Source organism: Thermobia domestica, chromosome 9 (assembly GCF_964235325.1).
Source record: "Thermobia domestica chromosome 9, izTheDome1.hap1.1, whole genome shotgun sequence".
NCBI classification, from domain to species: domain Eukaryota; kingdom Metazoa; phylum Arthropoda; class Insecta; order Zygentoma; family Lepismatidae; genus Thermobia; species Thermobia domestica.
The window spans coordinates 237146605-237171148 of NC_137462.1; the positions used below are offsets into that span (position 1 = coordinate 237146605).

The 24544-nt window shown below is 35.3% G+C and overlaps 1 protein-coding gene across 1 annotated transcript in view; it reads right to left on the bottom strand.

The window, feature by feature from the left end:
- LOC145694236 (uncharacterized) overlaps window positions 1-23772 on the bottom strand; it is a 42679-nt gene extending 18907 nt beyond the window's left edge. The window contains exon 1 of the mRNA XM_081770341.1: window positions 23731-23772. Within this exon, the coding sequence (XP_081626467.1) occupies window positions 23731-23748 (18 nt within the window). The 5' untranslated portion in view covers window positions 23749-23772. The remainder of the gene's footprint in view (window positions 1-23730) is intronic.
- Window positions 23773-24544: the final 772 nt, after the last annotated feature.

The following is a 24544-nucleotide window of genomic DNA, read 5'->3' on the forward strand; positions in this document are numbered from 1 at the left end:
AGTTTGCGCATATTGAACAGTGTCTACAGACTTTCGTGCAGGTGAGTGGTGAAAAAATCAATGTGAATAAATCGACGTTATTGTTATATAATGCTTCCATGGTCACGTCACCCTTTTCTATTGACCACCAGTATCTGATAAATGACCACGTCAAAATACTTGGTATTACCTTTACAGTTCGAACTGACGTGATGACAGACATAATTTGGGGCCCTATTCTTCAGAACTTACGCCTACTTAGTGCAGACAATAAAGGTCGGAGCTTGAATTTGATCCAACGCACCTGGTTTGTTAATACTTACATTCTTTCTAAAGTGTGGTATGCAGCTCAGATCTTTCCTCTGCCTGAGTGTTACGCAAGGAGGATTGACTCTCTCATAGGATGGTTACTGTGGAGTGGATTTTATTTTTGACTCCCACGAAATGTTACCTATTGCTCATATTTTACAGGCGGATTACAAGTTACTAATGTGAGACAAAAATGCAAAGCTCTTTATATGCGTAATGGATTGAAGTTATTTCTTGATTCTGACTCACACACATCGCAATGGATATCGTGCTGGACGGTTTCATTAACTGAAAATAATCCGCCATACATTCGCTTTTTTCCTCATTGCCCTGCATATGTGCGGGAACTCATTTCCGCATGGGCATATGTTCCACCGTTACCCGAGGCTTGCACCATGTCCACTAAAATGTTGTATGGTACTTTACTCACCAGTGTTATGTGTCATGCTGTACCCCGAATTTGTCATAAGTTTCCCACCTATGACTGGCATGTGATCTGGCGAAATGTGCACACCAAAATGTTATCTTCGGACATTCGTAGTGTTTGGTTATCTTTTATTCATGACTTACACCCTACCAATGAACGACTTCATACTATTCATCGTTCTGAATCTCCTAATTGTGTGCACTGCGGTCGACTGGATACTCTTTTACATCGTGTGTCTGAGTGCACTGATACGACTCGCATCTGGAACTCTTTATGTGGATTACTTGCAGTGATCTGTCGTAAACCAGCCAACTATTTTGACCGCCGTATACTTGCCTTTCCGGACTACATGTGGTACCCCAATACAAAACTCAATGCCGTTAATTGGCTTATCGGGCATACTATCTATTATACTATGTCCTATACGCCGAAGTGTACAGTGGAGGAATATTATTCATACTTAAAATATGCTCATCAAACTTTTCCTAGGATCAATCTGCATGAAACAACTGTGTTTGCTAATTTCCTCAAAGTGATCTTGTAAGTTTCCATAGTATACTGGTCTCATGTAAGGTAACATCAGTGTTAGCAATGTACTAGTTATTACAGTTCAATAAATATATGAAAAAAAAAAAAAAAGTTGGTTAAAGCGCCTGTCTAGTAAACAGGAGATCGAGGGTTCGAATCCCTCCGGTGCCTCACGTAACTTTTTCACTAGTGATTTATAGTTTTCAATAAATTTAACATATCGTATCGAGTATCGACCTATCGAACTTTTTGTTTCTTTAAAACAAAAAAAAAAAAAAGTGGGTAGAGTGGCGGACTAGTAATTCTTATATTGTTTTGACACCAGATCGAATCCCATGCGATCCCATACAATTTTTTCTTTAAAAAAAAAACATTGTAGAAAGTGTATAATTTTTATGTTAATAAGAACCGACACAATATAATAATGAAATAACTTTTTGTTTTTTCTGATGACGTATTTATTTAGAATTAGTGTATGCTGTTGTATAGCTTCTTTTATCATCCTCTTTTCTTGAAAAAAAAAATGTCTCCAATAAAGTATGAAAAATATATATAGACAGAAACAGACATCTTAGTATCAAACGTGATTAATCGTGATGAATTAAACAAGTTTCCCGTTGTTAAAAAAGAAAACTATAGAAAATTATTGAATTTGGTCTTTAGGTTTTTAGCATGCTATATATATTCTTTATAAGACTACACTTTATAAGGGAAGATGTGCGATCATACCCACAAATTTAGCTAGTGAGTGAAAGATGTTTTCGGCACAAATATTTTACAGGTTTAGGTGCATGAAACACCAATACGCCATGGTCTCGTCCTTCGTTTATTCCACATTATTATCCGACATATCATAGCAGGTAAAAAGCAGCATCAATTGGCAAGAAGAACTGCAAGTTGTGGTCTGTTTTCGATGCTCCGGACTCGATCGCCTAGCACGCCCGTCTATACCATGACTCATACGTCTATCATTCAGTGCAGGCACGTATCCAGCTTTTCTTTTCGGAGGCACGAATTCTCGTAAGCATGTAATTCTAATGTTTCAAAAATATCAATAATAATAATAATAATAATAATAATAATAATAATAATAATAATAATAATAATAATAATAATAATAATAATAATAATAATAATAATAATGCAACAGTTCTGTATTTCTCTTAAACGTTTATTACTTTTCATTTATGAACCGGTCAAACTGCATTGTAACACAAACGAAATCAAAACATATTTTCTAGAGACATGTAAGGAAAACTGTCTGCTACGTATATCACATAAAAAAATAGCAAATGGCTATGAGTGTATCGTCCTAATACAGTAATGTTATAAACAAAACGGAAACGAAATTATAATCCCATTTAAAAGTGAGCTTTAATTCCACCTGGTTTCAATGGCATTACGGTATATTCTTACAAGTAACACTCCGATTTTGATAAAATTTGGCAGGTAGATACTACACATAAAATAAACGAATACATGTTTCTTTTTTTCTGCGGAAAAACGATTTTAGGGGGCAAAAGCCCCCACCCAAAATTTTGAAAATTGACGCCCGAAAGGCAAAAACAAGTGGACCAAAGTGAACGAAATTGTGCACAGATATGGCAGACGTAATATGAAGGAATACGTGTTTTGTATTTTCCTGGAAAAAACGGTTAGGTGGGGCACAGACTCCTCCAAACCTTTGATCATGAAATATCAAAAGTGCTAGTAACAATATGTCAGATGTGTGTAAAGGACGAAAAATTCCAACGACACTTTGTGTATATACGGCTCGCAAAAACTAAACGAATACCTGTTTTTTTTATTTTCTGGCGAAAAAATGGCTTTTGGGGGTAAAAGCCCCCATCCAAAATTTTGAATGTTGATGCTCGAAAGGCAAGAAGAAGTGAATTTAAATGATAGAAATTGTGCCCAAATATTGTAGACGTAAAATGAGGGAATACGTGTTTTGTATTTTCCTGGAAAAAAGAAAAGAAAAACGTTTGGGTGAGACACAGACCCCTCCAAAACTTTGATCGTGAAATATCAAAAGTGCTAATAACAGTATGTCAGAAGTGCTTAAAGGACATGAAGAATTGGAACGACACATTGTGTAGGGACAATACACAAAAAACAAACGAATACGGTTTTTTTCTGCGAAAAAATGGTTTTAGGGGGAAGAATTCCCCACCCAAAATTTTGAAATTTGAGGCCAAAAAGGCAACAAGAAGTGCACCGAATTGGATGAAATCGTGCACACATATTCTAGACGTAAATTGAGGTAATTGTGTTTCGTATTTTCCTGAAAAAAAAAAAACGGTTGAGTGGGGCACGGATCTTCTTAGCTGGTTATTACGAAATATCAAAAGTGCAAATAAGTATACGTCAGAAGTTCCTAAAGAGTATGGAGAATTGCAACGAAACTTCGTATAGGGACAATTTGCAAAACAATAAATGAAATGTGTTTTAATTTGTACGGAAAAACAGTGTTGGAGCCTAGAGCCACTCCGAAAAAAAAAAATATTACCGTAAAAGTGCAGGAAGGAGTAGACCGAAGCAAATGAAATTGTGTGTAGATATTGTATAGACTGTATGTAAAATAAGGACTTTCGTGTTTTTAAGATGTCCTTATCAATTTTGGCACATCAACAGCAAACAGGAAATTAATCGGCACGTGTTTTTGTTTATGCGGAAAATCATTGTAAGGGTTAAAGTTGCCTCGTGAAATACTATAAAATACGCTATACTGTTTGTGATTGTTGTTGATCTGCCAAATTTGAATAAATCTGATGGAGACACTTGTGAAACAGGAGAGGCTTTATTTATCATATCCAATATCTATAGACAATTTCATTGGCTTCGGTCCACTCCTTCCGACACTCAACACCACGGTCCACTCAACAGTATTTTTCTTTTCAGGAAAATACGAAACACGTATTCCCTCATCTTACCTCTACAACATTTGTGAACAATTTCATTCAGTTCGGTCGATTTCTTCTTCCCTTTCGGGCGTCAAATTTCAAAATTCTGGGTAGGACCTTTTGCCCCCTAAGACCGTTTTTTTTCACAGGAAATAAAAAAAGCCTTATTTGTTTATTTTTTGCTTATTGTCCTAACACAAAGTTTTGTTCCAATTCTTCATGTAAATTTGGGCATTTCTGACATACTGTTATTAGCACTTTTGTTATTTCATGATCAAAGGTTTGGAGGAGTCTGTGCCCCACCTAACCGTTTTTTCCAGGAAAATACGAAACCCGTATTCCCTCATTTTTCGTCTAAAATATCTATGCACAATTTCATTCACTTCGGTTCACTTTTTCTTACCTTTCAGGTGTCAACTTTCAAAATTTTGGGTGGGGGCTTTTTCCCCTAGAACCGTTTTTCCGCAGAAAATAATCAAAAACCGTATTCGTTTATTTTTTGCGTATTGTTCATACACAAAGTGTCGTTGCAATTCTTCATGTCCTTTACACACATCTTACATGTTACTAGCACTTTTGATATTTCATGATCAAAGGTTTGGAGGTGTCTGTGCCCCACCTAACCGTTTTTTCCAGGAAAATACAAAATACGTATTCCCTAATTTTACGTCTGCAATATCTGTGCACAATTTCGTTCACTTTGGTCCACTTGTTTTTGCCTTTCGGGCGTCAACTTTCAAAATTTTGGGTGAGGGCTTTTGCCCCTTAAAACCGTTTTTCCACAAAAAATAAAAAAGCACTTATTTGTTTACTTTATGTTTAGTATCTACCTGCCAAATTTTATCAAAATCGGAGTGTTACACTGGGGAAGTGTTACTTGTTAGAATTATAACAACAACGCATTGCCCACAGTTTGAACACTGACTCAAAGTAATCTGATATAAAAGAACCTCAAAAGGAAAAAAGTAGGTTTATTAAAAAGTGTTTGAGGTTTGGAAAGGGACAGCTTCCAGGACCTCACGCTGGATACGTCACTGAGTCAATGCAGTATATTTGTTTCTTACAAAACATGATTATTAGATGAGTAATATGTAAAATTATATCATAGTTTGACTTTTAATAGGTCTTTCCTTAACACACCCATATTATCCGGCATTCTGCCTGTCTGTTTTATGTCGGATAAACGAAACTCTACTGTATTTCCAAAGATAGCATATACACAGGGGCTAGCGGTCTGCACGGGCCGGAATTTTTAGAACGGACCCTGCCCGTCCCCTTTAATTTATAATCTATAGGCATTAGCGGATTAAGGGCGGAGCCAATGAAGCCCAGGCTTCGGGACCCCAAGCTCAGGGGGCACTTTAAAATCCCTCTGTTTAACAGTAAAATATAGTAATCAACTTATATTATAGGCTCCAGACCGATGCTAATTTTTTTCCGCTCGTTACGCTCGCGGTATCGCTAGATTTAAGTCTTTCCATCAGCAGCATTTAACTGTTAATAATGAATGCAATTATTTAATTGTTAATAATGGATTTAACTAAACTAATTATTGTAAACTTGGAGCACATTCAAATATTACAGCATAGTTCTCGGTAGCTCCATAAACCTATGAGGCTGTGGAAGGCAGCAAAGAAAATTTATGCACTGGAACTATTCTTAACATAGGGCCCCCTTAAAATAGTCGGCTCTAGGTCCCCAAAAGCCTTAATCCGCCCATGTCTATAAGCAATATTTCACGAAAAGCATGTATTTTTTAACAAATGTGTTTGTCATCAAGTTTTCATAAAGTAGTCCCTTTCTCCTTTAAGCAATTTCAGAGGCCACGGTGTTTCAGTGGTAGAGCGTTCTCCTCTTGTGCATGGAGTCCTTGGTTCGATCTATGCTCGCGCCAAGTGAACCTTGTGCTGGACACTGTGTGCGTGAGTTTTCTCGGGGTTCTCCCGTTTTATCCCACTTTCTTCATTCGACCATTTCATTCATTTCTTATCATCACTGTCTCCTTTAGCCTAGTGTGCGTGGGTTTTCTCGGGGTTCTCCCGTTTCCTCCCACTTTCTTCATTCCGCCATTTCATTCATTACTCATCTTCACCGTCTCCTTTAGCCTAACCGGCATAACCGTGGGACGTAAAACCCAAAGATTTTTTCCCTTTAGCCTAGCCGGCATAACGTGGGACGTAAAACTTAAAGGTTTCATTTCAAATCATTTCAATCAAAAAACAGTTGTAGGAAGTATGTAATTTCGAATAAAACAAACTACTATATACAATTCTGAGTATATTATTCTTTTATGAAATTCTCGCGAACCTTATTTCTAAATCGAAGGGTAAGAAGACTAAATTCACTCTCTTATTGTTATAGATCCATTTCAATTGAAGCAGTTGGAATAGTTGGAAAAAATTAAAAAGCCATACCCTATATTCCAGTGTGGCACAATTGGTATAACGCGGCACACTGGTGTGTCTAGCAAAGTGAACAGTGTGACGCAAACTGTTTCCTATTATTTGCAAGAATATTTGTCGAGTTTCTGTTATTTATTATTATTATTATTATTATTATTATTATTATTATTATTATTATTATTATTATTATTATTATTATTATTATTATTATTATTATTATTATCAACGATTCTTCCATGGACAGCTCTCTGTATACGGTTAAGCAACCACAAGTATCACATTGATGGATAATGCAAAAGTCTATTTGCTTGTATATTCTATCGGGAATAACTGCATCCGTCTAGAAAGCTAGGACTAACAACAAAGGGATCCGATGTTCTGACCGCACACCGCCCCAAATCGTGAGTTCTCTTCTACGCCTTAGCACAATAAGGGCTGTTGCGTTAAGGGAGAGAGAGAAACAACAATTCCATTGCAGTTATATGCTTATTAAATGTTAACTTATGTTTATAAATTATGTAAATGATCGTATCGTTTTCTGTTTATTATTATTATTATTATTATTATTATTATTATTATTATTATTATTATTATTATTATACATTTCTTAATAGGTTGATTGCCACGTGTATGGAATTCCATACACACGGCTCTCCTGTGCAGCAGAACGTGATGATTTTCCATACGCAAACAATGTAGATATTCCAAGTTTGTTGTGTTCGTTTTATAGGTGTGTATGTAATTAGATACATATGGCGTAGAAATCAAAATTTAATATCCATGCCACGTATATGCAAAACCATACACAAAGAAATTTATGAACAAAGACATTGAGTTTCAGTTTATCGTCTCGTTCAGCAACGAAGCTATATGAGACTACAGCCTACTGATTAACGTGGACTCTAAACCACGTGAGCTCTCGCCGGAAATCGAAGCCGTGTCTTCCACGCCAAAGGCGCATACGCTAACCGCATATCCACTAAGGAGCTCATGAACAGAGACATTTATGGGCTAAAACAAAGGCGAAAACAAAGATGTGTGATGTGATTTTGAGTTTATCGTCCCTTTCAGCAGCGAGGCTATATGAGACGTGGACCTACTGATTAAAGTGGAATCTGAACCACCTGAGCTCCCGCCGGCCGAAAACAAAGAATGTTCATTTCAATGCAAACCTATGTAGGCCTACGGACTTCAATATTCGCCCTCAAACGAAAGTGAAGACTATCCATGATTCGCAGTATTAAACTCTCTCTCACCTCTGTATTCTCCTAACATGTCTCCCAGCGATTACAACATTTTTTGGCGTCTCAATCACTTCTTATGTTAGTAGGATAGCTTTACCTAGAGGCCACTGATTAACCTGGCATTGTATTTTTCACTTTTTTACCTTCGGAATTGACAATCATCGTTTGGACATTTCAGTCGCACCTACCTATTATTAACAATGTTTCTACGATAATTTCGTAACATTGTATTATTTCTTTGTTGATTAGCTTGGTTAGGCTTATTTAAACACTTTTTTTCTTTGCACCGACGTGTAACATCTCTTGGACGAAAATACACTAGCTCTCACTGGAAATCTAATCCAGAACCAATGCACTTGAACCATTTGACCACAAGGCACATTTAAAAAGAGGTTTCGATTTTGTTCGGAAAATTGTGATTAGGTGTAACATTATAAATACATTTAAAGGGTACGGAGCAAACGCACTGTACTTTCTCGCTTGAATTTCTTACACTGACTCGTGTTAGGCTGCAACTATTATTGAAACATTTATTTGGGAAACTGCGAATAAAATAATATTTTGGAAAACTTTGCTAGAAGAAACTTCAGGCCCAAAAGTAAAGTACCCATTGGTCATATTTTGGTTAGAAATAACTTGATCCATATATTAGAATTATTAAGGATATAATTGTATGCGAAATATAAGCAAAAGCGTCTGACTAATTTCTGAGAAAATCATGATAAAAGTCACCCCAAGAATAAATTATCCTTTGTGGATCTTTTCAGGACAAACAAGCTATGCTATATTGTTAGTGTTTTCATAAAACATTTATTTATGAAATACGAACACAATCGCCTGAGTCGTTCTTGAGAAAATCGCAGGGTAAAACTTACTGTCAAAAGTATTATACCACTTCTAGATTTTCCGGATGAGGGAATTATACCATATAGCTAGGTTATTTATGTAACATATATTTATAAAATATGAACAACAAACATCTCCTGAGTTGTTTTTAGGAAGGTCATCGGGAAAAGCTTAATCCCAAAGGTAAACTCTTCTATCTGTAATTTTGACAGTATATCGAATAATTTTTAAGCAAATCGTCGGGAAAAATTTCACTGTCAAAGTAAACTCTCTCTTTTGGATTTTTCTTTTCGGAACAAGCGAGTTATGCATATTGTAAGAGTGTTACAGACAATATTTTTACTGAAATTAGAAATTTGTCTCAGTTATTACTGAGAAAATTGTAAAAAAAAAAAAAAAAATTCAACCCTTGAGAAAACCACTTCTTCTGTATGTTAACGGAATAAACGATTTATGCTGTATCTTAGTTTATTAATGAAACATTTCTTTACGAAATATGAACAAAATTGCCTGAGGCATTAATGGGAAAACCATCGGGGGAAAGCTCACCCTAAGAGTAAACTACTCCTTCGAACGAGTTGTCATATTGTTAGGTTATTAATAATACGTTTATTTATGAAATGTGGTTGAGAAAATTGTGGAAAAAGAACGCATACCATACAGTAAATTACACCATATATATTTTCTCAGAAAAAAATATTCATATACGGTGGATATTTGTTAATAAAATATATATTTATAAAAAGTAAATAAAATCGTCACAGCTTTTTTTTCTTGAGAAAATTGAATTATTTTAAATTTTAATCCTTCAGTAAATTACCCTTACTTTTAAGTGTCGAAGGATATAAAATTCGAAAGATAGTATGTTATTAAAACGTTATGTCTAGAATTCGGTCCAGATACGTTGAACAGTATGGCCTCTATTTGAGTGCATGTAAAAGCGTGACGAACCGAGAGACGAATAGATGGACAGACATCGAAAAATAATTTTTTCGATATGTAGGAGCATTGTAGCTTGAATTCAATGAAATCTGGTATTCGGTTTTTATAACTATCACCACACTTTCTTCTTTCGTCGCTCGACTGTGAAAACGAATAGGCCTATACCGACACGTAAGGTGATAATTTGTAATCCCAAAAATTTAATTTGTTATGTTTAATGTGTTGTCACGCTAGAAAAAAAAAAAGCTTATGCATGTTACATCATTTTATTATCAGTTTTTCACGCTACTGTATAATTTGGTATGATTATAATTAATATCCATGGCATCTTTTGGAAGCATTCGTGTTCCTCACAAATAGAGGTGTTAATTTAGTTTTGTTTAAAGAAAGCATCCTTTATTTCCTTACACAGACTTATGATTGCATTTGTTGCACTTGTGGATATGAAACAAAAGGAGAGAGAGAGAGAGTCAATACTCTAAAAAGAAACACACACACTGAAACACTAGAACAGTAATTTAACATCAGCTTTTTTTTTCTTCATGACAACGAGCTATCGCTGTGACTGTGTTCGCCACGCTGTGTGTAAGGCAGTAGGTCGCGCATGTTTTGTTTTTTTTACTGTTCCTGACTCACAGACACTCGCAGTGAGTTGAAGTTACTTCTGCTGACGGAGAGGGAATGATTAAGCATATCATACCATAAACTGAAAACAATCGCTATTAGTAATAATACACTAATTCTAAATAAATACGTCATCAGAAAAAACAAAAAGTTATTTCATTATTATATTGTGTCGGTTCTTATTAACATAAAAATTATACACTTTCTACAATGTTATTTAAAGAAAAAATTGGATGGGATCGCATGGGATTCGATCTGGTGTCAAAACAATATAAGAATTACTAGTCCGCCACTCTACCCACTTGACCACACAGACTACCTTTGGTTGCCTGTCTTTTTCTTAACAAATAAATGCTCATGGCTATAGAGCATATCACTTCCAAACTTAAGACAACAGTTTTTCTCTTTGTTTCTATACTTCCGTATAACATCTTGGTTACAGAAGCTAATTTATATTTGGTAGACAATTTACACCCTAGATTTAAGCCAATAAATGCAATATATTAGTCCAGTTTCCAGTTCCTTGATTCAACTAAAGTTATTCTCTCTGCAATCGTGCTGTGCTACTGCAAAAAATCCCTCGAAAACATTATTGCCAGTATACACAAAACCGAACATAATTTTGTTTTTTGCTTATATTTTTATTATTTTATTATATTTTTTGGAAATATCTCCTTAGATGGATTGCTTTCTATTATCTCCACATACTAATAACTGAATTTTACCCATAAACATAAGGAAAATGGAATAATTGCGAAAAATCGTGAGTTACAGTATACGCGCAATATTTTTTGCGCATGGGAGTACATGTATGTAATGTGATTCAAAAAATGTCATATATCCTACGTAAAAATTATTCTATTTTATGGAAAATGTAAAGTGTATATTTTTTTAGGACTTCTCAATCATATCCGGCGCTTCTAGTTGAAATCAATCAAGGACTGAGTGGCTCAGTAGTAGAGCGTTCACCTCTAGTCATTTTTCGACAGCACACATATTAGTTCCCAAGTAAAGTCTTGACCCGTCTACGGTAGATCCCATAGTTTTAACGCTATGGACCTTTAAATTTCATTTTTTCATGTTTTCGGCAGCCTATAACTCCGAAAGGAACCATTTGTGCACCGAGGTTGGTCTATACTTTTTGTCTTATCTTGGTGTCAGGAATCACCTCCCAAACGTTGTCGGTGTTGTTTTGAAACACGCTGTATTATATATATATATATATATATATATATATATACATATTCCATAATGAATTTCATAAAGTGTCTCCTATGTTTATGAAACATAATGTGTTTTTAAGACTTAACACTTATTCTATTCTTATTGTTTGGAGTTAAGCCAATTTGGGACGAAAGAACTAAATTCACCCTGTCTTCATAGAAACGTTCTTAGATGTATTTTCAAGGAATTATCAGATTGTTATACGGTATGATGTATGTGTTCTCTTTGGATATTCCGAATAAAGCCTATACTTGTAGTTAACTAGTCATGAACAAAGAGATGAATGCATATCTTACTTAAAGGAAATATTATAGGGCAGCTTTGATAAACAAAGTCTGATATTCAAGAAGCATGGAGTTATCTTTTTTAAAAATATATTTTTTAAGCATAAGCATTCTCCTATAAATGTATTTGAAATTTGTCAAGAATAAAGTGATCAAAAGCTCAAACTCAGACCTCGTTTCTATACTGCAGAACACCCTTAGACCTATTATGAGCACAGATAAGGCAATTAAAATGGAATAATTAATTACAATCTCCAATATAATTTGCCAACCAATAATAATTGGTAAATCAGTTTCTTATTTTAATTTAACAAGCTATTGTGAGGCTAAACTACAGTAACAAAACCTGTTCTTGAGCAACTTACGAGCAACTCGTAGGTTTTTATTCAAGTATTCCTATCGAACACTTTTTAAATTGCGCTCATTTAATACCTTCGAAGCAAACATAATTTCTTTTTTAAAAAAAGAAAAAGAAAAATGCCGTTTGATTGCTATACCCAAAATCGTGAAGAAGAGATGCTTCGAGCAAGTAAAAGTAAAGAAGTAAAATTTTCCTTTTTCTTTTGAATAATGCCGTAATAACAGATCTTGTTTGAATACCTAGTTGTATGTACATATCAGCAGCGTGGCCAAGACCAATGTAGGGGGAGATTCAGAGCCGTAGCTATAGGGGGGCGAGCAGGGCCGTTGCCCCAGGCGTTGATAGCAAGAGGGCATGAGCAAGAAGAAAGAAAAAGTGTTGGAATTGAGTAAACGACGTAGCGCCCGGACAAGTGTTAGCGCCCTATTAAATTAATAATATTGTTTGTTTGCAAAATATACGTTTTTAAAAATTTTCTTGCAATCTCCGCTCGAAACCCAAACGTTTCAATAAGAGTTACAAGGTTTTACTTGTTACGTAAAGGAAGTTATTATATATGATTCGTTAATGACGATGCGATATGCATGGTGCCGAGTAATTACTTATAGTGTCTGCAGGAGCGTTTTGATAATCAGAAACGATCAAAGTCTGAAGTTCGTGTTCGGTGTTTTGATGGTGAATTCGCTAAGTTAATCACGCTCTTGTACCCAATCGGATTAATCACGATGCGAAAGTGAGAATGAAAGTATGCATATGACAGGGGTGAAGAGACACATGCATGCTGGTGTTTGCTAGGGAATATTAAAAATGAAGGTAAACAAGGGGAATAATAACATTTTCGAACTTGAAGGTGTTGAGAATAGGGGCTTAAGGGGTCAGAACTTAATCCAACGAATTTCATCTTTTTCAAAGACTGATCACTATCAGCGATTTTTAAAATTTCATTCACATGAAATGCTTCCAATTTGAAGGAATTTATTAGGATCATTTGTCCATCAACTACTCGTGTCGCCAGGATGATTTTTCTTATGCATACGAATCTAGTTATGCGATAATTTTAACTATCTATTGTACATACATGCAAAACATATAGCTACATTCATTATATATATATTATATATATATATATACAGAGAGAGAGAGAGAGTTAGATAGATGTAGATATAAGGAAAAGGTTGGCAAGGCGAGTTTAGGGACGCCGAATTCTACTTCAGCCAGGGCACCAAAATCTCTTGCTAAGGCTCTGGGGAGATTTAACATTTCTTTTGCATCTACTAATATTTAGTTTATTTGCATACGTACTGTATAGCATTACACACTAGACTTTGGGGAGAAGAGTCCTTTCAATCTCTCTGGTTGACAGTTATACACGCTTCAATCGATATTTCTGTCGTTAAATTTCCTTTGTCAGTTATTTTGAACAAATCGAATAATTTTGCATGTTGTTCCTAGATTTCTAGCTCATTCAATTAAATCAGATCTCAAATTTACAGAAGACGTTGAAATTTACCTATTTATTCCGACGTTAGAAAATCATATAGGCGCATGACTTTCGAACATGCTTATTGGATCGCTACTAACTTATCTAAAATTACATTTACCGTTAGTTATAACTACACTAATATAAAGTGCTTAATTCCTTTATAAAATTAACTCTCTAAATTTCTGAACTGGATACTGATGCTCTTGGAGGAAGGAAGTTCATGAAATAGGAATACTTAAAATTTTTTAAAAATAGAGTAAAAATAAGTTAACATGTATGAATTTTTCATAGGAACTAACTAGTTATTGATAGCATTATTAATTCTCCTCATTCAGTTTTTCATTCACATGTTACGTGTACGTTGGCTTTCCTGTGATACTTCCTTTCATCCAACATTTTCATTCCACCAACACTTTACGCGTATTCATTTTCATTAATTATGTAATCCTTTAGTCTAGAGAACATAATAGAACGTAAATTTTGAATACTTCATTTCATTATCGAAACATTTTTTTGTTTTAAAATGACACCATGTGTGATTATAAGCATATTCAGAATGTGTATACACGAAATACAAATATATATATATATATATAAAGCCGATTAAACAGAAGTGATCCTTTATCATATCAAATATTGCACTTACAAAGAATACACAATGGATTAGAAAAAAGCAATCATGAAAGAATCAGGACACCAAAAGAGAGAAGAATTTAAAATGAATAATAACAATAAAATTATTATTATAATCACATGGATAGCATACTTAAATTTCACCCAGAAGTCTAGAATACCACTCACATCCAATTATATACAGTGCTTGTCTGTTTCCATCCGAACAACTTGCAGACAGCTACATCTGTCAAACCGGCTTTCACTGAGGCATTACATACGCACACATATATCAATCACTTAGCTGTTGTCTAGAAGAGTATAGGTGTTCTGGCGAGCTAAATGCCGCCGAAAGAAATCGTTTTGGAAAAGGATGCTTCATGGTTGTTTCTCATGTAAATTTTACTATTTCTTGCTTAGCTGAACAGGTGGGAACGATAGGTTTGTCGTCGGACGGGCCACTGTTAGTGTGATAATTAAACATTATGCGTAGCACTCTCCACCACATTAGTTAAGTTTTCCTTCTTTTTTCCTTATTATTACTGTTACTAATATGCTTATTTTTTTATTATTGAGGGCCGCGGTGGCTCAGTGGTAGAGCGTTCACCTCTGGTGCTTGGGGTCCCGGGTTCGATCCCAGCCCCCGCCAAGTGAACTTTGTGGTGGACAAACACCGTGTGCGTGGGTTTTCTCGGTGTTCTTCCGTTTCCTCCCGCTTTCTTCATTCCACCATTTCATTCATTACTCATCATCACCGTCTCCTTTAGCCTAACCGGCATAACCGTGGGACGTAAAACTCAAAGATTTCATTTTTCATTTCATTTTTTTATTATTGAACCAGAAACTGAGTAAATTGTATGGCTAGGTTTTGTCCCACGACCTTTGTCCAGGCGAGTCGTCGCGCAAGATTTTAGACGATGAGGGTTTGGCCACTCGAGATTATGGATAGGCGAGATTTTGACCTATAAGAATTTGAGCAGCGAGGTTTCGATCACGTGAGCTCTTGAGCGGCGGGAAATTAGGCAGTGAGGTTTCGCCCGCGAGATTTTGTTTCTATTCCAGTCGGACAAGCAGGTACTAATCTGAGTAAGACTAGGCAATAATATATTTAATAAAACAGGTGATTAGGCTTGCAATATGTGCACTGCAAATGTATAAAATAATCCTCTTTACAGGAAGTTTCTCAGTGTTCGAGTATATTGTTTGTCAAGTAGAAATTCACTAACACTTATCTGTTTCCTATTAAATAAACGGTATTATAAAGCGGTTAGCGCACGCGTTTTGGAATGGAAGCTTCGAGTCCCGCCGGGAGGTCATGTGTTTCGGATCCCACGTCTTTAGGTATATGTCTCATGTAGCCTGGCTGCTGAACGGGACACTAAACTGATAGTCAATCAATCAATAAACTGTGCTGTATCGTTTGTTGTTGTTGTTGTTTTCTTAATTTAGCTAGAATTCATTGTAGTCAAAGCTAACACATATATCAAAATATATCACATGGTGAAAATTTGACGTCCCTTGTGTTCTGTATGCACCATCAGAAATCATACATGGAGGTCCAAACAGTTTGATTTAAAAAAGAAAAAAAGAAAAATCACACAAGAATGTGACGAAGAAAGTACGAATGTTTCTTTTACAGTTCATATTTTACATGTTTATATGACTTTTCATTGCAGACGGGATAATGTCGTCACATGAGAACCAGAGGAACTTAACTCCATTTTCGCAGGTTTACAACCGAGAGGATAAAAATATTATTTTCTTAGAAACGTGAGTTTTTAATAAGATGGTAATTGAGCTACATTACAACAGATGATTGACAAGGAGAACAGATAGTGTTACGTTCCATTTACACCAAGTGGGGCTTTCAAAATTATGCCCAAACATGAAGAAAACGAAAACAGCATTTATGGTGCTACGTTCCTCGCGTTCTCATGCGACGATATGACCGAGACAAGTAAGAAGTAAGCAAGAAATATCCAGACAAAGATTCACTAACAGCATGATCATGTAAATAATGCTATACAGTAGAATATACCTAGGTTCATGGTGGACATTTAACTTCAAACACTTGTAACTATTAAACTAATAGATTTTAAAAAATGGCTTCCGTTTCACAGTGTGAAGCAACAGTAGACTCCCAAACTATGGGAATCAACTCTTAAACTTGAAGTAGAACATCTATAACTACTAGCAGTAATAGAATAATAGGATCAAAAATAGAACCTGTTCCACGGACGCTAAATTCATATTAAAAAGACATTACTCGCTATCCCTTACTTTTTTTTCTATGGCAATAAAGATACAAATCGAAATCGTTAACTTTAACCACTTCTGGTTTGAAGAGATGGATAACGGAAGAGGTAAATCCTACTCTTCGGAATCCGGATCTCTTGCAGGAAATTGCATCTCGATATCTTTTATCAATTTGGTTCAACGGAAATTAGTATTGAAACCGGAAGTCCTAGTGAATTTAAACCACTTCCGGTTTTGGTAAAGTGCTGGAAGTTGTGATGGTGTGTTGTTTTCTTGACATCCTGAATCGATTGCACAAACCCGCTTGTCGCTATCTATTGTCAGTTTTGTTCTATGACAATAAATGTTGAAACTGGAAATGGTTAATATGAGCCACTTCCAGATTCAATAGAGACTAAAGGGAAGAGATAGAACGTACTCATGGGAAGCTGAATCGACTGCAGGAAACTGCATCTCGTTATCTCTTATGGAAATCAATATTGAAACCGGAAGTAATAGTAAATCTCAACCACTTTCGGTTTTAGTACAGTGTTACAGGTTGTGATGGTATGCTTTCTTGACACCTTGAAATATTTGCAGAAAACCACTGGTTACTATCTAATACCAATTGCTCTAGGGCGAAAAATGTTAAAACCGGAAATAGTTTATTTTAATCATTTCCGGTTTGAGTAAATGGTTAATTAAAAAGATTAAATCTATTCTTGGGGCGCTGAATCGGTTGTAAAAAATTGAATCTCGATATATCTTACCGCTTTTGTTCTGTGGAAATCAGTATTGAAACCGGAAGTAATAGTAAATTTGAACCATTTCCTGTCTTAGGAGTGTGTTATGGATAGTCATGATATATTGCGTTGAGACGTTGAATTGTTTATCAAAAGCGCTTCTTGCTATTTGTTTCCGTTTTCGTTGTATGCAATAAATATTGAAACCGGAAATGACTGGTTTGATACACTTCCGGTTCGAATACAGAGTTAACGGAGGAAATTAAACCTACATTAGAGACGCTGAATCGATTGCAAAAAGAAATCTCGATATTTCGATTTCTCTTACCGTTTTTGCTCTGATACTTGTCCACAGACGAAAGGACAAAGCCGTTCTTTAAGAGTTCCAACACTTATTCACAGCGTAGTTTGGAAATCTAAAAATGCTGAAATGTTGCTCCATTCATATATCAGCAGGGAAAATTCTCCAATTTGACATATTCTCCAATACTACCAGATTTACAACGTTGCCAACTCAATGTAACGTTATTTATAAAAATCAAAAGCTTGGATTTGGAGGTTACAACAATAATACCGCTAATGGGATTAACCGTGCAATGCATATTGAAAGTCCCTTAGTGTCGAATGCTATGTTCATGATACGACATATTTCCAATGAATAGGTATTGCCCCACGCAGAGTAGTCACTAACACTCTCGCCTTTGGTGCGAGCGGTCTCGAGTTCGATTTCCGGTAGGGACACTCGGTTGGAAAGATGAAACAGCTTTTCTTAGGCCAGTCCTCCTGAGTGAAGTTTTCCATATTCACATCAACCAAATGCAGGGATGGTACTTCACAATAGTCTCAGACCCCTTTCTTCCTCTCCAATTCCCCTAGCAGTGTGATTACTGAGGGATGTCATCACTCACGTGTGTAACGGGCTAACATGGCCTTTGATAGCGAACGCCCAGAAATCCAATTCCTAATCGTAATTCTAATCGAATGAATAGGAACCAAGTTACAAGAAACTAAAAATTTGACTTTTCTCTTAAGGTTTTATTTTGAAAAACTGCTCAGATAAGGATTACACCCAATTGCGTAGATGGTTTTCGTAAGATGTGTAAATTACAATGCTGTTTACAACAATCTAAAACTGTTTGGAGGTATGAAAAACATAGGTAGAGATTGGTATAGGCTTAAAATTACATATTTGTGGCATATTTTTTAATGAATGTTGCTTCCCCCCCCTCCACACTTCTATGACATTACAACAACCGTTTCTGGTAGTTAAATTGCAACATATTCTCGTAATTGCATAATTTTGAGCAGTATTGCAAATCTTACCAATTTTTACCTTATCTTCGGAACTGTTGAAAATATCAAATTGCTCTAATAACAATATAACCTAATCTTTATGTCTATTAAAAACTGTTTATATGGTCAGATATGATACTTATTAGTCATTATCATCATTATGATCACAGGCATTCTGTCATTATTGACAGGTTACTTGCCATGCTCAACGGTCTTCAGCTAACCTCTTCGTCTTCAAGTACAACTTGTTTGTTTTGATATCACCAATTAATTGTAGTCTCCTTCGCCCTCTCCCTCTCTTTCCTGCCACTATACCCTCTAGCACGTCCCTCATGATACAATCTCTTCTTAGCCAATGTCTCAACCAGTTTCTCTTCTTCTTCTTAATAATATCTAAAATTTTTCTTTTCTTCCAAAACAATTCTAACACTCTCTCATTCGTTTCCCGCTCGACCCAGCTAATTCTTTCCATTCTTCTCCCCACCCACATTTCGAAAGCTTCCAATTGTTTTTAATCAATTTTGTGTAATGCTCATATTTCTGTTCTATACCCCTAGATAGTACAATAATCCACACGAAGCATTTTATGAGTCATTTTTCCAAACTCTTTATTCAAGGTCCCACAAAATACATATATTATTTTCTTCCTCCTAAAGGCTCCTTTCGTCATTCCTATCCTTGCTTTTATTTCACGTGCTTATTTCATATCATCACTAAGTAGTGTTTAAAATTAAAAATGTTTTGGAAGATATAAACCCTCAATCCAATATATTTTTTTTTCTTTTCATTTGAAATACGTGATACTATGATCATAATATTCGAGAGAAAGTTATTTTAGTCATGCATTGCCTTGCTCGTTTCAGTTGCGTATCGCTGTTGTAGAAGGTTCCAGAATTGGTTTCTACAATATAATTATGATACTGTGGCACCATTAGTTTGTACAGGGTGTCTACTAAAATTCCAAAATGAAATTTCGTGACTTTTTCGTGACGTTTTCTTTACCAAAGCATAAAATTTCCTAACATTTTTAAGAGCGAATTTGCGTGTGAATTAGGCCGAATTTTCATCCATGCGATAGAAACTCACTTTGCTTGCGATTTGGTAGCGTCTAAAGCCGACCATAGACATTTTTGGTGGTGAATTTTGACGTTTTATAGAACAAAATTTGCCAATCTGTACTTACATTTGTACAGTTTAAAACAATTGTGACCCAAAAGCTAAATTTCGTGACTTTTTCGTGACTTCCATGACCATTTTCTGATTTCGTGACTTTTTCGTGACATTCGTGAGTTTCGTAACCGATAGACATCCTGTTGTAGTACTGAAGGGGGCACGGTGACTTAGTGGTAGAGCCGAGGCCCTGGTTCAATCGCCGCCCAAGTAAGTTTGTAGTGGCTCGCGTCGCATCAGTAAGTTTTCTCGGGGGTACTCTCTACATTCTTATTTCACAAATCTTTCCATTATTATTCACTTGTCTAAATCATTAATCTCCCTTAGCCTAAGGGACATAATCATGGAACGTTAAACTGAATTTTTTTTCAACACTTAATAAAAAGGTGATATTGTAATTTCGTTAAGATACAGTATAGGTTTGAAATATGTAATAAGCAGACATAGTGCCATATGAAAAATATAACATTATATTAGGTTGACAACACTGTTCATTTAGTGATATCACGTAAGCAATGTCTCTCTGTCAATATTTGCATGGTACAAAGTTTAAGCGGTTTTTACCTACTAGTTCAGACGTTGTGGTCCTCAATGCACATATAACATAAATATCTCGATGCTGCCTATGACGCCAATTTACACTGAAATCATTAATAGTGAATAATAACGATAGCAACAGTGGGACAAAGAAGGAAAACCTACAGCATCAGGTGCACATCCAGAACATTTTGTTGGAAGGAGTCCAAAGACTTTTTTCTTCTGGGGTTGTTTCAATCCGTATATTTAGTATTAATCTTGTGTTATCCTGCATTCGAAAGGATTATAAGTAATTTTTAATAACTGCCATCTACAGAAAATCTGATAGAACTAGATAAGGAAAAGAAGAGTACAGATAAGCAGTAAAATCAAATATTTACGTTACGTCAATCATTTCTCTGCTAAAGAAATATAATTATGTTAAGAAAGTGTACAATGTTAGTTGAACTACGAAAATATTTTTTTGGGGGGGGGGGACGGAGTGCGTACCCTGCAGATTTTCTCCCGTCGGTGCCCCCAGACATATAGTATATTTGAAGCTTTCATTCTGACATTCGCCTAACGAAATCAAGGAAGCCCTGATCAAGTTTACGGCTACTGGAATGGAATTTGTGATTTCCTGATTGGGAGTCAACAATCTTAACCACCAATCTATGCTCGAGAAAAAGTAATACATCACATAACAATGCAGGTCGTAGAAGTATACGCTGACCCTCTATGTGTTTCTGAGTTTTAGTTTGTTTCCACGATATGTGCATCCTATGTTCTTAAATAAAACTGACTCTCAATTCTTCTACCATAGTTATACTTGCAATGCATTTAAATATGAGTGAAAATTAAAAAAATAAACATTAATATGATTATAAAAATACTTCGAAAATAACATTAGAAATACAGTAAAACATCCCTTAACGGACACCTCTCGATAGATGACATCTCCGTAACACTGACAGATTTTTTGGTCCTGGCAAAAAATGTACTTATTATTATGAAACGTACAATCTTTTATACAGTCACAGACAGTTTTCTTTTAGCGAAAACATTTTAGGAACTTCTTCTTAGCAGACAGGAATTATTCTCAGCTCTTATTTAGCACAGAAAATATTTACCGCAATTTGAAAATCAATCTTTAATTTATTCTGACTAATCCACGAGTTAGTAGTAAGTTTCAGTGAGAAACTAGTGTCAGCAAAAGCACTCCAATTTCTAATCCCGGTAGGGACATTCCGTCCGGAAGGAGTAAAGCCTTTTCAGGTCAGTCATCCTGAGGAGATTTTTTCTGTGTTTCCCTGATTCAAGCCAAGCAAATGCCGGGATGGTACTTAACATACAGAGCTGTAAGCTGTTTCCTTCCTTACCAATTCCTTTCTTAAGTTTACTTCCCGAATAGTATGATCGCCAATGGTATTCATACTCTCAGAGGTAACGGATTTAAAATTCCATAGATGCCGATGGCCAGAAAAATACTTCCCAATTCTTAGTGTTCGCTGAATTACATTGCAGACAACGACTGCAAACTTTTCCCCTAGAAATCCATAAATTGTCACACGATGGTTAGCTCTGTGTACATTTTCAGTATCTAATAATAATTTGTATATTTTCATTTCATTATTTTAACTTTCAATACAATTAGTAATTGAATTAAGAGACTATTACAGGGATACGACTTGAACTTGAGAAGAAAATTCATAGAAGCATTATATTTTCAAGTGCACGCCCATATAAACAAATCCTCGAGCAAAAGTTGTTTCTTTACAGAGAAGGATTTCACCATCATTTCGCCAGTACTTTGGAGACTGAGTATAGTATTTTGGGAATAGCTTATATACTTATAACTCATGTATTTACTATGTATTGCGTATAAGAACCAAATGAGTTGTGAGTAATCTGAATGTATGTAACCTGTCTTTAACAGACACTTCACATTTGTGGCAAATTATCATGCCCCATCGGTGTACGTTATTGAGAGGTTTTACTGTATATGGACATAATACAAATATACGGTATATTGCTGGACAAACACAGATTGATTGACTGTCTAAGTTTCAAGTGACATGGAAAAATATGTGTGTATTGTATGCGTGAATTCTTCAAACTTTTTTTTTTTCTTTCTCCTTTAAGATTTCTTGCAAGAGAAAGAGAAGAAGTGTTTGATCAAGAAAATTCCCTTAAATATAGCTGTCATTACTTTAAATTTCACGAATTGTGTTGTATTGGGAGAATATATTATCACAATATGAATACTAAACTTTGGTGAGTATTCCCCTTTATGGTACCACGTGAGGCAAGTTGAAAAGTTTTAACAATGAGTTTTGTGAACCTTATGATGAGACAAACTTTCGAATGTTTTTCCGTTAGTGTCGAGTTTTTCATAACCATTGAAATTTCTAAGAATATTTCTCTTTTTTAAGGTAATTAAGAAAAAACATACAAGTTACAACACGAAAGGAAGTATTGGCTCTCAAATACATGATATTTCAGAAGTGTTATTATGTACAGTTGGAAATGATTTTACACATGAAAAAAGTCGGTTACTTGTTTTAAATACGAGTCTCAAAATATGTGAAAATAGAGTGGGAGACAAGTGAATTGAGGATATATATGGTTACAGTAACCAATCACGACTTGTAAGTGCTTACATTTTCTCTTATGCGAGTTTGTGGAAATTATTGGAGGTTTATTATGAAAAATTCTTTTTACGTTGACACCCACTTTACGAATGCATACTATCAACAAGTATAACTTTTCTGTAAAATTTCTTAAGATACTTTCAGTAAAACTATCAGACCTAGTATACACTATGTTGCGTATTCACACACGGAGAAAAATGCATAATCCAGAGGACATGTAAATGCTCTTTTTACTAGGTTACACGCGTCACCACATTAAGTAATGTTGTTTCATCTGTAGTACGATCTACACCACCGTCCAGGGAAAATTTTGTATTGTGGGACCACAATTTCAAATCTAGAATTAACGCCATAACCATTCCGACGGTGATAACTTACGTGTATAATGTTGTTCCTACCTTCCTACGACTGTCCCCTTCTTATTCTTTCTAAATCTGTGACTCCCTACCTTACGAGGGTAATAAGACGTCATATCATTCTGTAAGAAGGAAAGAGAGGAAAGATGTTTTTAACATGAAATCCAGGCCGCCGAACTCCACACTTCGCATTGTGTTCCCACCTGCTGTACTTTTATACATGAAATTACATTACTTAAGGAGCGCACCCGCGTAAATACGAGATATCCACACGTAAATCCTAGCCCTTTTTTTTCTCTCAGTTCAGAATCCAATTTCATACTCTGCCGAAGTTCATAACAACAAGGAAGGGATGCTTTTTGCTTTGAAAGGAAGTAATACAAATTCTGAAACATGCTGTTCTACGAAACAGCTACACAAAATTCTTCTTTCTATTAGTAACGTATCAGCATTTTGGGTAATCGTTTGGAAATATTTTCGAAAAGTATTATTCTTAGAGAAGTCTATTTATAACTACGGAAAATACATTCGACTAATGGTGAACTATAACTAAACCACCAGACTCAAAATATGGAAATATACAAGCTGAATAGCTTACCTTTACAGTGTATGCCATGCTGTAGAAGCACTCTTCGCTTGATAGGTACTGAGCAAAATGCTGAATTAATGCTGGCAACACCATCCCTTTTATACCGTAGAGTTAAGTTGTAGTGAAATATGTATTGTGTGAATTATTTTACGAAAACAACAAAAATTGTAACCAATCGCACAAAGAGATTCCATGATCAGCTTAAAAAGAGGGAGGAGGAAGCGCGAGACGGTTATTTAGAATAATAATAATAATGAAAAGAAAGGAAAGTGAAACTTCGTAATTTGTCTTCTTTTCTGGAAATCAGATCGGGTTAAAAAAGAGAGGGTGGGAAGGTTGGAAGATGCACCAGATAAACGTTCAAACTCAGCACCATTTAACTGGAAATATGTATCAGCAAATCAAAACTGGAAGTACGGAGATGGTAGTGAAAGAATGGGAGACAAACATTCAATATCTTTTGTTTAAAAAAGCATTATGAAATTAAGATTGTGATAAATACAAAGAATCTGTTTCATAATAAACAAAAAGGAAAAAGGAGAGAAGAAATACCTCAATTGGAGATATTACCATGATCCATGTCGAAAGAAACATGATTCGTCTCCTCATTCTCTTCATTTTATTTGTTCCACTTTATCTACGCCTCGTCGTTTCTGGTCTACTATAAGTTATGGAAATTGGGTGGAGTCTGACATTTAATCATGTTTATTTTTATTCTAAATAATAGTATATATGCTTCAATACATTAACATAATAGTATATGTACTTATAAGTATATATATTTGCAATAGAAAATTTGTCGGGAATATTATTTCGAAATATG